At 43.9% G+C, this 15000-nt stretch overlaps 1 protein-coding gene across 1 annotated transcript in view; it reads left to right on the forward strand.

Annotated features, from left to right (window-relative positions):
• Window positions 1-6821: 6821 nt before the first annotated feature.
• Window positions 6822-15000, forward strand: part of prr11 (proline rich 11) — a 19077-nt gene continuing 10898 nt past the window's right edge. Inside the window, exons 1-3 of the mRNA XM_079804690.1 lie at window positions 6822-6957; window positions 7423-7545; window positions 7665-7826. Coding sequence (XP_079660816.1) covers window positions 6844-6957; window positions 7423-7545; window positions 7665-7826 — 399 coding nt within the window. The 5' untranslated portion in view covers window positions 6822-6843. The remainder of the gene's footprint in view (window positions 6958-7422; window positions 7546-7664; window positions 7827-15000) is intronic.

A 15000-nucleotide genomic window follows, 5' to 3' on the forward strand; every position in this document is an offset into this window, starting at 1 on the left:
CCTAATGGAGAAAAATAAACCTTGGGAGAAACCAGGCTCAGTCGGGGGGCAGTTCTCCTCTGGCCAATTAACAAACAGCGTATTATTATTATTATTCTGGCAGTTTTACAGCTCGGAGGTCATAATAGATCAGAATATTCGAGGGACCGGGGGCAACATGCTGGAGACGGGTTTATTGAGGATGATGTTGATTAAATAATTATTAAAGTGCAATATTCGAATGATCTGAGGCAACACGCAGGAGACGGGTTTATTGAGGATGATGTTGATTAAATAATTATTAAAGTGCAATATTCCAATGATCGGAGGCAACACGCTGGAGACGGGTTTATTGAGGATGACATATCGATTTAAGTATTATTTAATTTTAAGATTCGAACAATCTGAGTCATCACGCTGGAGACGGGTTTATTGAGATGCCGTGTCGATGAGGCAGTTTCAGGGGGAGTTTAATCACGTCTCTCAGACACTTCAGGGTCATGTGTTTGTCATGAGTTGGTCATGTGTTGGTCATGTGTTGGTCATGTGTTGGTCATGTGTTTGTCATGAGTTGGTCATGTGTTGGTCATGTGTTGGTCATGTGTTGGTCATGTGTTGGTCATGTGTTGGTCATGTGTTGGTCATGTGTTGGTCATGTGTTGGTCATGTGTTGGTCATGAGTTGGTCATGAGTTGGTCATGAGTTGGTCATGTGTTGGTCATGTGTTGGTCATGTGTTGGTCATGTGTTGGTCATGTGTTGGTCATGTGTTGGTCATGAGTTGGTCATGAGTTGGTCATGAGTTGGTCATGTGTTGGTCATGTGTTGGTCATGTGTTGGTCTTGTGTTGGTCATGTGTTGGTCATGTGTTGGTCTTGTGTTGGTCTTGTGTTGGTCATGTGTTGGTCATGTGTTGGTCATGAGTTGGTCATGTGTTGGTCATGTGTTGGTCACGTGTTGGTCACGTGTTGGTCACGTGTTGGTCACGTGTTGGTCACGAGTTGGTCACGTGTTGGTCACGAGTTGGTCATGAGTTGGTCATGAGTTGGTCATGTGTTGGTCATGAGTTGGTCATGTGTTGGTCATGTGTTGGTCATGTGTTGGTCATGAGTTGGTCATGAGTTGGTCATGAGTTGGTCATGTGTTGGTCATGAGTTGGTCATGTGTTGGTCATGTGTTGGTCATGAGTTGGTCATGAGTTGGTCATGTGTTGGTCATGTGTTGGTCATGAGTTGGTCATGAGTTGGTCATGAGTTGGTCATGAGTTGGTCATGAGTTGGTCATGTGTTGGTCATGTGTTGGTCATGTGTTGGTCTTCTCTGGGTGCAGGTCCACCATCTGATCTGGATCCGGCCCGGATCCGGCTGACTGCAGTAAACCTCAGGATAAACAGAGAAACTATCATTAGCGTAGATGCCATTCTTCTGATGATGTCACGAGTACATCAGGTGTTATGGGAAGTGTTCCCGGTTCCGGCTGAACTAGTTAATGCAGCCTAACAATCATTTCATTGAGAAAGTGTTTTATGTGTATGCCACAGTAAAGAGATGTGTTTTTAGTCTAGATTTAAACTGACAGAGTGTGTCTGCTTCCCGAACAATGTTAGGAAGAGTTCCAGAGTTTAGGAGCTAAATAGGAAAAGGATCGACCGCCTGCAGTTGATTTGGATATTCTCGGTATGATCAACTGGCCAGAGTTTAGAGAGCGCAGTAGACGTGATGGAGTATAATATGTTAAGAGCTCGCTCAAGTATTGGGGAGATAAACCATTTAGTGCTTTGTAAGTAATAAGTAAGATTTTAAAATGTATGCGATGTTTAATAGGCAGCCAGTGCAGTGTTGACAGAACTGGGCTAATATGGTCATACTTCCTGGTTCTAGTAAGAACTGGAGCTGCTGCGTTATGGACCAGCTGGAGTTTGTTTATTAGGCGAGCAGGGCAACCACCCAGTAGAGCATTACAATAATCTAACCTTGAGGTCATGAACGCATGAACTAACTGTTCAGCATTTTGCATTGAGAGCATGTGCCGTAATTTAGAGATATTTTTAAGATGGTAGAAAGCAGTTTTACAGATGCTAGAAACGTGGCTTTCAAACGAAAGATTGGTATCAAAGAGCTCACCCAGGTTCCTCACTGACGACGAGGACTTGACAGAACAGCCATCAAGTGTTAGACAGTATTCTAGGTTACTACTTGTGGAGCTTTTTTGTCCAATAATTAAAAATTCTGTTTTTTCTGAATTGAGTTGCAGGAAATTACCGGTCATCCAATGTTTTATATCAGCTATGCATTCCGTTAATCTTGTGAATTGGTAAGTTTCTTCAGGGCGTGAAGAAATATAGAGCTGAGTATCGTCAGCATAACAATGAAAACTAACGCCATGCTTCCTAATGATATCTCCCAGTGGTAGCATGTACAGGGTGAAGAGTAGCGGTCCTAGCACTGAGCCTTGTGGTACTCCATACTGAACTTGCGATCGGTGTGACATCTCTTCATTTACTGCTACAAACTGATAACGGTCGCATAGGTATGATTTAAACCATGATAAAGCAATTCCACTTATACCTACATAATTTTCGAGTCTATTCAAAAGAATGTTGTGGTCGATAGTATCAAATGCAGCGCTAAGATCGAGTAACACTAATTGAGAGATACAGCCACGATCGGATGATAAGAGTAAATCATGTGTAACTCTGATGAGAGCAGCCTCAGTACTATGATACGGTCTAAATCCTGACTGGAAATCCTCACAGATACCATTTCTTTCTAAAAAGGAACATAATTGTGAAGACACTGCCTTTTCTAGTGTTTCTGACAGAAAGGGTAGATTTGAGATTGGTCTATAATTGACTAATTCTGTACGATCAAGTTGCGGTTTTTTAATAAGTGGTTTAATAATAGCCAACTTAAAAGTTTTCGGTACATATCCTAATGACAAAGATGAATGAATGATATTAAGAAGAGGATCTATGACCTCTGGTAGCATCTCTTTTAATAGCCTAGTTGGTATAGGGTCGAGCATACATGTTGTTGATTTTGATGATTTAACGAGTTTAGCCAATTCTTCTTCTCCTATAGCAGTGAATGAGTGTAATTACAATGCTCTGTCTGATGTGATGCTGTATTAGACGGCTGCATGGTTAAAAAATTTTTCCTAATATTATCAATCTTACATGTGAAGAAGTTCATAAAGTCATTACTGCTGTGCTGTTTACAATCATCAGAAGTTGAAGCTTTATTTTTGGTTAATTTAGCCACTGTATCGAATAAATACCTTGGGTTGTGTTTGTTTTCTTCCAAGAGAGTTGAGAAATAAGCAGATCTAGCAGTTTTTACGGCCTTTCTGTATGTGATCATGTGCTCTTTCCACGAATTACGAAATACCTCTAATTTTGTTTTCTTCCAGCTGCGCTCCATTTTTCTGGCTGCTGTTTTAAGGGCCCGGGTGTGCTCATTGTACCACAGCGTTGGACTATTTTCTTTAATCTTCTTTAAGCGCAGAGGAGCAACTGTGTCTAAAGTACTGGAAAAGAGAGAGTCAATAGTTTCTGTTGCAGCATCGAGTTCTTCTATACTATCTGGGATGCTGAGCAGATGATACTGATGAGGAAGATTATTTAAGAAGCAATCTTTAGTAGCGGCAGTGATTGTCCTGCCATTTTTAAAGCGAGGGGGCGGCTTTGCAGCCTTAGCTAAATTAAGTATACATGATACTAAGTAATGATCTGAGATGTCATCGCTCTGCTGCAGAATTTCAACGGTATCAACATTTATTCCATGTGACAATATTAGGTCTAAAGTATGATTATGGCGATGAGTGGCTCCTGACACGTGTTGCCTAACTCCAATAGAGTTTAGTGTGTCTTTAAATGCTAATCCCAATACGTCTTTTCCGTTGTCTACATGGATATTAAAATCACCAACAATTAGTACTTTATCTACGGCCAGTACTAACTCTGATAGAAAATCAGCAAATTCTTTGATAAAGTCTGTATTATGCCCTGGTGGCCTGTATACAGTAGCTAACACAAATGTTGAACGGGTTTTATCATCTACACTACATAGCGTTACATAAAGCACCAAAACTTCGAAGGAATTATATTTGAAACTAGACTTCTGAGTAATACTGAAGATATTATTATAAATTACAGCAACCCCTCCCCCTTTACCTTTCAGACGCGGCTCATGTTTATAACAATAATCTTGGGGGGTGGACTCATTTAAGGTAATGTAGTCGTCAGGTTTTAGCCAGGTTTCTGTCAAACAGAGCACATCTAGATTATTATCTGTAATAATATCATTAACAATAAGCACTTTTGGGGAAAGGGATCTAATATTCAGCAACCCAAGCTTTATCAATTGTTCATCTGTATTATATATTTTGTTTATTTGTTGGACGTCAATTAAATTTTTACTGTTGAATGGTTTTGATGTTTTTTTGTATTTACTAATTCGGGGAACAGACAGTCTCTATATGATAATATCTAGGTGAAAGAGTCTCTATGTGCTGGGATTTATCTGACTCCGGTAACGTGAGACAGCTAGCAGACGGTCGGTTTAGCCAGTTTGTCTGCTTCCTGACCTGGGCCCTAGTGAGTCAAGGTTTAGCTCTAAGACTATGTGCCAGATTACTAGAGAGAAGAGCAGCACCACCCCAGGAGGGATGGATGCCATCCTTCTTCAACAGGTCAGGTCTGCCCCAAAAACTTTTCCAATTGTCAATGAACCCTATGTTATTTTGCAGACACCACTTAGACAACCAGCCATTGAGTGATGATAGTCTGCTAACTATCTCATCACTCCTTTTTGCCGGGAGCGGTCCAGAACAAAAAACAGCCTCAGACATCGTACTAGCGAGTTCACACACCTCTTTAATGTTAATTTTGGTGATCTCCGACTGGCGAAGTCGAACATCATTAGTGCCGACGTGAATAATAATCTTAGAGAATTTACGATTAGCTTTAGCCAGCACTTTTAAATTTGCTTTGATGTCAGGCGCTCCGGCTCCTGGTAAACAAGTGACTATGGTGGCTGGTGTCTCTATCTTCACGTTCCGTGTAATAGAATCGCCAATGACTAGGGCACTTTCAACAGGATACTCAGTGGGTGCTTCACTGAGAGGGGAGAACCTGTTTGATTTTCTAACTGGAACGGAAAAGCGGTTCTTTGGTCTGCGACTATGCTGCCTCACTGTTACCCAGTTTCCCTGCTGCGAGGGCCCTGCAGCCGGAACCGAAGAATGTACAGAGTTCACTAAGCTATTCGCATCCAAATCAGTGTCTAAAGCTGTTACATCCTCACTACTCTCAGATAAAGTATGGATGCGTGTTTCTAATTCTGAAATCTTCTCCGTCAGCCTAACTATCTCCTTACATTTATCACATGTGAAGCCCTGTTCGCCAGCGGAGAAGCCTACACTAAACATGCAGCATGCAGTGCAAGTGATAATGACAGGAGAAGACATGACTTACCGTGTTTGTTGATTAATCCAATTTACCACTTACCACAATCGTTTGCTGGACACAATTTATTAATCCAAGTTATGAACTCAGAAAAAGGGAGACCCGGGTGCAGAGATGACAAGCTAACAGGCTAGCAAAATGCTAACGTGTGATGGTGATTTAGATTAAAAGCTAGCGATGTCAAATTTAACGTGATAGGCAATTTTTAAACAATGTATGGTGATGAGTAAGTTATATTTAGCAGTAGAAGAAAGAGGAAATATCAAAATAAAGATTCAAACGTAAGCAAGGCTCTACAGAGCTACAGACTTGAGCTACAGAGCAACAGACACAGCGTGTGTGTGTGTGTGTGTGTGTGTGTGTGTCTGTGAGAGTGTGTGTCTGTGAGTGAGGGTGTGTGTGTGTGTGTGTGTGTGTGTCTGTCTGTCTGTCTGTCTGTCTGTCTGTCTGTGTGTGTGTGAGTGAGGGTGTGTGTGAGGGTGTGTGTCTGTGAGTATGTGAGTGAGGGGGTGTGTGTGTCTGTCTGTGTGTGTGTGTGTGTGTGTGTGTGTGAGGGTGTGTGTGAGTGAGTGAGTGAGTGAGTGAGTGAGTGAGTGAGTGAGTGAGTGAGTGAGTGAGTGAGTGAGTGAGTGAGTGAGTGAGTGAGTGAGTGAGTGAGTGAGTGAGTGAGTGAGTGAGTGAGTGAGTGAGTGAGTGAGTGAGTGAGTGAGTGAGTGAGTGAGTGAGTGAGTGAGTGAGTGAGTGAGTGTGAGAGTGAGTGAGTGAGTGAGTGAGTGTGAGAGTGAGTGAGTGAGTGTGAGAGTGAGTGTTTTTGTGAAATATCAGGACACAAATGTGTATAATGTCATGGGTATTACAAAAAGAGGGTGAAATATGAGGACGTTCCCCATGTCCTCACTTTTCAAAATGCTTATAAATCACAGAAGGAGGTTTTTTTCACAGAAAGTAAACTGCACAGTCTCCTGTGATGGGTAGGTTTAGGGGCTGTGTGTGTGTGTGTGTGTGTGTGTGTGTGTGTGTTAAATGGACTCATTTAAGGTAATGTAGTCGTCAGGTTTTAGCCAGGTTTCTGTCAAACACAGCACATCTAGATTATTATCTGTAATCATATCATTAACAATAAGCGCTTTTGGGGAAAGGGATCGAATATTCAGCAGCCCAAGTGTGTGTGTGTGAGTGTGTGTGTGTGTCCAGTGCTTTCACTTGCAGTTAGGGTTAAACTCATAACTTACTCTCTTTAGGGTTCTTAACCCTTTTAATGCAGAACTCCTGGCAGGTTCTCGGAGGGGTTTATGCTGTAAGCCTATGAGATTAAACACGTGTGTGTGTGTGTGTGTGTGTATACTTGAGTTTATGGTCATATCTCTGCCCAGTCCTGACCACAGGTCAGAGGTGAACCCTATGGAGGAGGCGAGCGCTGGAGCCGCTGGACGGCTGACCTCTGACCTGCGCTTCACAGCCGTGTGTTCTGCCGTCAGGTGGGCGGTGCAAAAGTGCAGAGAGACCATTAATCAGGTGAGATATGATTTATATATGACTGGATGAAGGTTGGAGAGTGTGTGTCTCCTGCTGCAGGTGTGTGAGTGTGTGTGAACTGTGTGAAACTGTGTGTGTGTGTCTCCTGCAGGTGTGTGTGAGCTGTGTGTGAGCTGTGTGTGAGCTGTGTGTGAGCTGTGTGTGAGCTGTGTGTGAGCTGTGTGTGAGCTGTGTGAGAGCTGTGTGTGAGCTGTGTGAGAGCTGTGTGTGTGTGTTTCTCCTGCAGGTGTGTGAGCTGTGTGTGAGCTGTGTGTGTGTGTGCTCCTGCAGGTGTGTGAGCTGTGTGTGAGCTGTGTGTGAGCTGTGTGTGAGCTGTGTGTGTGTGTGTGTGTCTCCTGCAGGTGTGAGAGCTGTGTGTGAGCTGTGTGTGAGCTGTGTGTGTGTGTGTTTCTCCTGCTGGTGTGTGAGCTGTGTGTGAGCTGTGTGTGTGTGTGTCTCCTGCAGGTGTGTGGTGGGCTCCTCAGGCCCCTGCTCTTCTGGAGGGGTTATGCAGAACGAGTGGAGTCTCTCCATCAGAGGGTGGAGGATCTGCAGATGGAGGTCTCACTGCTGCGCTCCGCCCTGAAGGTCAGCACACACACACACACACACACACACACACACACACACACACACACACACACACACACACTGCTGTAGGAGCGCTGTGGGCAAGAAGACCCTGTAATGTTCCATCTGTGTTCCAGCTGTCTGGAGGAGCCCAGAGTGCAGGCGTCCCGTGTGAGAGGCCAGATGGAGTTCAGAACGCCACGCCTCTCGCCCTTCCTCCACCTCCTCCACCTCCTCCTCCTCCTGCTGTGAAAGTGTCCTTGATTCCCAGAAAGCCTGCCCAGGCGAGCGCTCTGAAGGTGAGGGTTAGGGAGAGAGCACTAAATATAGAATAGATTTTTATTTATTAAACCTACTGTCCTTAAATGATAACTTCAATTATAACTCAAAGTGTCTCAAAGTTAATGCTGTAAACTATAGGAGCTCTTACTCACACATTACTATAACATTAAAGCACAAACTCATGTTCATGTTCACATATAATAATCAAATAACACCAACGTGAACTTCACATCAGGCAGATTATACATTAACGGTTGGGTATGAATATGTGTGAGGTTACACCTCTAGCGTTCACTTTACTCCACCTCTAGCGTTCACTTTACTACACCTCTAGCGTTCACTTTACTACACCTCTAGCGTTCACTTTACTACACCTCTAGCGTTCACTTTACTCCACCTCTAGCGTTCACTTTACTCCACCTCTAGCGTTCACTTTACTACACCTCTAGCGTTCACTTTACTCCACCTCTAGCGTTCACTTTACTCCACCTCTAGCGTTCACTTTACTACACCTCTAGTGTTCACTTTACTACACCTCTAGTGTTCACTTTACTCCACCTCTAGTGTTCACTTTACTACACCTCTAGTGTTCACTTTACTTCACCACCTCTAGTGTTCACTTTACTTCACCACCTCTAGTGTTCACTTTACTCCACCTCTAGTGTTCACTTTACTCCACCTCTAGTGTTCACTTTACTCCACCTCTAGTGTTCACTTTACTACACCTCTAGTGTTCACTTTACTCCACCTCTAGTGTTCACTTTACTCCACCTCTAGTGTTCACTTTACTCCACCTCTAGTGTTCACTTTACTTCACCACCTCTGGTGTTCACTTTACTTCACCACCTCTAGCGTTCACTTTACTTCACCACCTCTAGCGTTCACTTTACTACACCTCTAGTGTTCACTTTACTCCACCTCTAGTGTTCACTTTTCTACACCTCTAGTGTTCACTTTACTACACCTCTAGTGTTCACTTTACTTCACCACCTCTAGTGTTCACTTTACTTCACCACCTCTAGTGTTCACTTTACTCCACCTCTAGTGTTCACTTTACTCCACCTCTAGTGTTCACTTTACTCCACCTCTAGTGTTCACTTTACTACACCTCTAGTGTTCACTTTACTCCACCTCTAGTGTTCACTTTACTCCACCTCTAGTGTTCACTTTACTCCACCTCTAGTGTTCACTTTACTTCACCACCTCTGGTGTTCACTTTACTTCACCACCTCTAGCGTTCACTTTACTTCACCACCTCTAGCGTTCACTTTACTACACCTCTAGTGTTCACTTTACTCCACCTCTAGTGTTCACTTTTCTACACCTCTAGTGTTCACTTTACTACACCTCTAGTGTTCACTTTACTTCACCACCTCTAGTGTTCACTTTACTTCACCACCTCTAGTGTTCACTTTACTTCACCACCTCTAGTGTTCACTTTACTCCACCTCTAGTGTTCACTTTACTCCACCTCTAGTGTTCACTTTACTCCACCTCTAGTGTTCACTTTACTCCACCTCTAGTGTTCACTTTACTCCACCTCTAGTGTTCACTTTACTCCACCTCTAGTGTTCACTTTACTCCACCTCTAGTGTTCACTTTACTCCACCTCTAGTGTTCACTTTACTCCACCTCTGGTGTTCACTTTACTTCACCACCTCTAGCGTTCACTTTACTTCACCACCTCTAGCGTTCACTTTACTTCACCACCTCTAGCGTTCACTTTACTACACCTCTAGCGTTCACTTTACTCCACCTCTAGTGTTCACTATACTACACCTCTAGTGTTCACTTTACTACACCTCTAGCGTTCACTTTACTACACCTCTAGTGTTCACTTTACTTCACCACCTCTAGCGTTCACTTTACTCCACCTCTAGCGTTCACTTTACTCCACCTCTAGCGTTCACTTTACTCCACCTCTAGCGTTCACTTTACTCCACCTCTAGCGTTCACTTTACTCCACCTCTAGCGTTCACTTTACTCCACCTCTAGCGTTCACTTTACTACACCTCTAGCGTTCACTTTACTACACCTCTAGCGTTCACTTTACTCCACCTCTAGCGTTCACTTTACTACACCTCTAGCGTTCACTTTACTACACCTCTAGCGTTCACTTTACTCCACCTCTAGCGTTCACTTTACTACACCTCTAGCGTTCACTTTACTACACCTCTAGCGTTCACTTTACTTCACCCCCTCTAGCGTTCACTTTACTACACCTCTAGCGTTCACTTTACTCCACCTCTAGCGTTCACTTTACTTCACCACCTCTAGCGTTCACTTTACTACACCTCTAGCGTTCACTTTACTCCACCTCTAGCGTTCACTTTACTACACCTCTAGCGTTCACTTTACTACACCTCTAGCGTTCACTTTACTCCACCTCTAGCGTTCACTTTACTTCACCCCCTCTAGCGTTCACTTTACTACACCTCTAGCGTTCACTTTACTACACCTCTAGCGTTCACTTTACTTCACCACCTCTAGCGTTCACTTTACTCCACCTCTAGCGTTCACTTTACTACACCTCTAGCGTTCACTTTACTACACCTCTAGCGTTCACTTTACTTCACCACCTCTAGCGTTCACTTTACTACACCTCTAGCGTTCACTTTACTCCACCTCTAGCGTTCACTTTACTCCACCTCTAGCGTTCACTTTACTACACCTCTAGCGTTCACTTTACTACACCTCTAGCGTTCACTTTACTCCACCTCTAGCGTTCACTTTACTACACCTCTAGCGTTCACTTTACTACACCTCTAGTGTTCACTTTACTTCACCACCTCTAGTGTTCACTTTACTTCACCACCTCTAGTGTTCACTTTACTTCACCACCTCTAGTGTTCACTTTACTCCACCTCTAGTGTTCACTTTACTACACCTCTAGTGTTCACTTTACTCCACCTCTAGTGTTCACTTTACTCCACCTCTAGTGTTCACTTTACTTCACCACCTCTAGTGTTCACTTTACTCCACCTCTAGTGTTCACTTTACTACACCTCTAGTGTTCACTTTACTCCACCTCTAGTGTTCACTTTACTACACCTCTAGTGTTCACTTTACTCCACCTCTAGTGTTCACTTTACTCCACCTCTAGTGTTCACTTTACTCCACCTCTAGTGTTCACTTTACTTCACCACCTCTGGTGTTCACTTTACTTCACCACCTCTAGCGTTCACTTTACTTCACCACCTCTAGCGTTCACTTTACTACACCTCTAGCGTTCACTTTACTACACCTCTAGCGTTCACTTTACTACACCTCTAGCGTTCACTTTACTTCACCCCCTCTAGCGTTCACTTTACTACACCTCTAGCGTTCACTTTACTCCACCTCTAGCGTTCACTTTACTACACCTCTAGCGTTCACTTTACTACACCTCTAGCGTTCACTTTACTACACCTCTAGTGTTCACTTTACTCCACCTCTAGTGTTCACTTTACTACACCTCTAGTGTTCACTTTACTCCACCTCTAGTGTTCACTTTACTACACCTCTAGTGTTCACTTTACTTCACTTTACTCCACCTCTAGTGTTCACTTTACTTCACCACCTCTGGTGTTCACTTTACTTCACCACCTCTAGCGTTCACTTTACTTCACCACCTCTAGCGTTCACTTTACTACACCTCTAGCGTTCACTTTACTCCACCTCTAGTGTTCACTATACTACACCTCTAGTGTTCACTTTACTACACCTCTAGCGTTCACTTTACTACACCTCTAGTGTTCACTTTACTTCACCACCTCTAGCGTTCACTTTACTCCACCTCTAGCGTTCACTTTACTCCACCTCTAGCGTTCACTTTACTCCACCTCTAGCGTTCACTTTACTCCACCTCTAGCGTTCACTTTACTCCACCTCTAGCGTTCACTTTACTCCACCTCTAGCGTTCACTTTACTACACCTCTAGCGTTCACTTTACTACACCTCTAGCGTTCACTTTACTACACCTCTAGCGTTCACTTTACTCCACCTCTAGCGTTCACTTTACTACACCTCTAGCGTTCACTTTACTACACCTCTAGCGTTCACTTTACTCCACCTCTAGCGTTCACTTTACTACACCTCTAGCGTTCACTTTACTACACCTCTAGCGTTCACTTTACTTCACCCCCTCTAGCGTTCACTTTACTACACCTCTAGCGTTCACTTTACTCCACCTCTAGCGTTCACTTTACTTCACCACCTCTAGCGTTCACTTTACTACACCTCTAGCGTTCACTTTACTCCACCTCTAGCGTTCACTTTACTACACCTCTAGCGTTCACTTTACTCCACCTCTAGCGTTCACTTTACTCCACCTCTAGCGTTCACTTTACTACACCTCTAGCGTTCACTTTACTACACCTCTAGCGTTCACTTTACTTCACCCCCTCTAGCGTTCACTTTACTACACCTCTAGCGTTCACTTTACTACACCTCTAGCGTTCACTTTACTTCACCTCTAGCGTTCACTTTACTTCACCACCTCTAGCGTTCACTTTACTCCACCTCTAGCGTTCACTTTACTACACCTCTAGCGTTCACTTTACTACACCTCTAGCGTTCACTTTACTACACCTCTAGCGTTCACTTTACTTCACCACCTCTAGCGTTCACTTTACTACACCTCTAGCGTTCACTTTACTCCACCTCTAGCGTTCACTTTACTACACCTCTAGCGTTCACTTTACTACACCTCTAGCGTTCACTTTACTCCACCTCTAGCGTTCACTTTACTACACCTCTAGCGTTCACTTTACTACACCTCTAGCGTTCACTTTACTACACCTCTAGCGTTCACTTTACTTCACCCCCTCTAGCGTTCACTTTACTACACCTCTAGCGTTCACTTTACTCCACCTCTAGCGTTCACTTTACTACACCTCTAGCGTTCACTTTACTACACCTCTAGCGTTCACTTTACTTCACCCCCTCTAGCGTTCACTTTACTACACCTCTAGCGTTCACTTTACTCCACCTCTAGCGTTCACTTTACTCCACCTCTAGCGTTCACTTTACTACACCTCTAGCGTTCACTTTACTACACCTCTAGCGTTCACTTTACTACACCTCTAGTGTTCACTTTACTTCACCACCTCTAGCGTTCACTTTACTACACCTCTAGCGTTCACTTTACTACACCTCTAGCGTTCACTTTACTACACCTCTAGCGTTCACTTTACTTCACCACCTCTAGCGTTCACTTTACTTCACCACCTCTAGCGTTCACTTTACTACACCTCTAGCGTTCACTTTACTCCACCTCTAGCGTTCACTTTACTCCACCTCTAGTTTCACTTTACTACACCTCTAGCGTTCACTTTACTCCACCTCTAGCGTTCACTTTACTCCACCTCTAGTGTTCACGATACTACACCTCTAGTGTTCACTTTACTACACCTCTAGCGTTCACTTTACTACACCTCTAGTGTTCACTTTACTTCACCACCTCTAGCGTTCACTTTACTACACCTCTAGTGTTCACTTTACTACACCTCTAGCGTTCACTTTACTACACCTCTAGCGTTCACTTTACTACACCTCTAGCGTTCACTTTACTCCACCTCTAGCGTTCACTTTACTACACCTCTAGCGTTCACTTTACTACACCTCTAGCGTTCACTTTACTTCACCCCCTCTAGCGTTCACTTTACTACACCTCTAGCGTTCACTTTACTACACCTCTAGCGTTCACTTTACTCCACCTCTAGCGTTCACTTTACTCCACCTCTAGCGTTCACTTTACTACACCTCTAGCGTTCACTTTACTCCACCTCTAGCGTTCACTTTACTCCACCTCTAGCGTTCACTTTACTCCACCTCTAGCGTTCACTTTACTCCACCTCTAGCGTTCACTTTACTACACCTCTAGCGTTCACTTTACTCCACCTCTAGCGTTCACTTTACTACACCTCTAGCGTTCACTTTACTACACCTCTAGCGTTCACTTTACTCCACCTCTAGCGTTCACTTTACTACACCTCTAGCGTTCACTTTACTACACCTCTAGCGTTCACTTTACTTCACCACCTCTAGCGTTCACTTTACTTCACCTCTAGCGTTCACTTTACTACACCTCTAGCGTTCACTTTACTACACCTCTAGTGTTCACTTTACTCCACCTCTAGCGTTCACTTTACTTCACCACCTCTAGCGTTCACTTTACTTCACCACCTCTAGCGTTCACTTTACTTCACCACCTCTAGCGTTCACTTTACTCCACCTCTAGCGTTCACTTTACTACACCTCTAGCGTTCACTTTACTCCACCTCTAGTTTCACTTTACTCCACCTCTAGCGTTCACTTTACTCCACCTCTAGCGTTCACTTTACTCCACCTCTAGTGTTCACTTTACTCCACCTCTAGCGTTCACTTTACTCCACCTCTAGTGTTCACGATACTACACCTCTAGCGTTCACTTTACTCCACCTCTAGTTTCACTTTACTCCACCTCTAGCGTTCACTTTACTCCACCTCTAGCGTTCACTTTACTCCACCTCTAGTGTTCACTTTACTCCACCTCTAGCGTTCACTTTACTCCACCTCTAGTGTTCACGATACTACACCTCTAGCGTTCACTTTACTCCACCTTTAGTGTTCACGATACTACACCTCTAGCGTTCACTTTACTACACCTCTAGCGTTCACTTTACTACACCTCTAGCGTTCACTTTACTCCACCTCTAGCGTTCACTTTACTACACCTCTAGCGTTCACTTTACTACACCTCTAGCGTTCACTTTACTTCACCACCTCTAGCGTTCACTTTACTTCACCTCTAGCGTTCACTTTACTACACCTCTAGCGTTCACTTTACTACACCTCTAGTGTTCACTTTACTCCACCTCTAGCGTTCACTTTACTTCACCACCTCTAGCGTTCACTTTACTTCACCACCTCTAGCGTTCACTTTACTTCACCACCTCTAGCGTTCACTTTACTCCACCTCTAGCGTTCACTTTACTACACCTCTAGCGTTCACTTTACTCCACCTCTAGTTTCACTTTACTCCACCTCTAGCGTTCACTTTACTCCACCTCTAGCGTTCACTTTACTCCACCTCTAGTGTTCACTTTACTCCACCTCTAGCGTTCACTTTACTCCACCTCTAGTGTTCACGATACTACACCTCTAGCGTTCACTTTACTCCACCTCTAGTTTCACTTTACTCCACCTCTAGCGTTCACTTTACTCCACCTC

The sequence above is a fragment of the Gobio gobio genome (genome assembly GCF_949357685.1).
Source record: "Gobio gobio genome assembly, chromosome: 22".
Lineage (NCBI taxonomy): Eukaryota > Metazoa > Chordata > Actinopteri > Cypriniformes > Gobionidae > Gobio > Gobio gobio.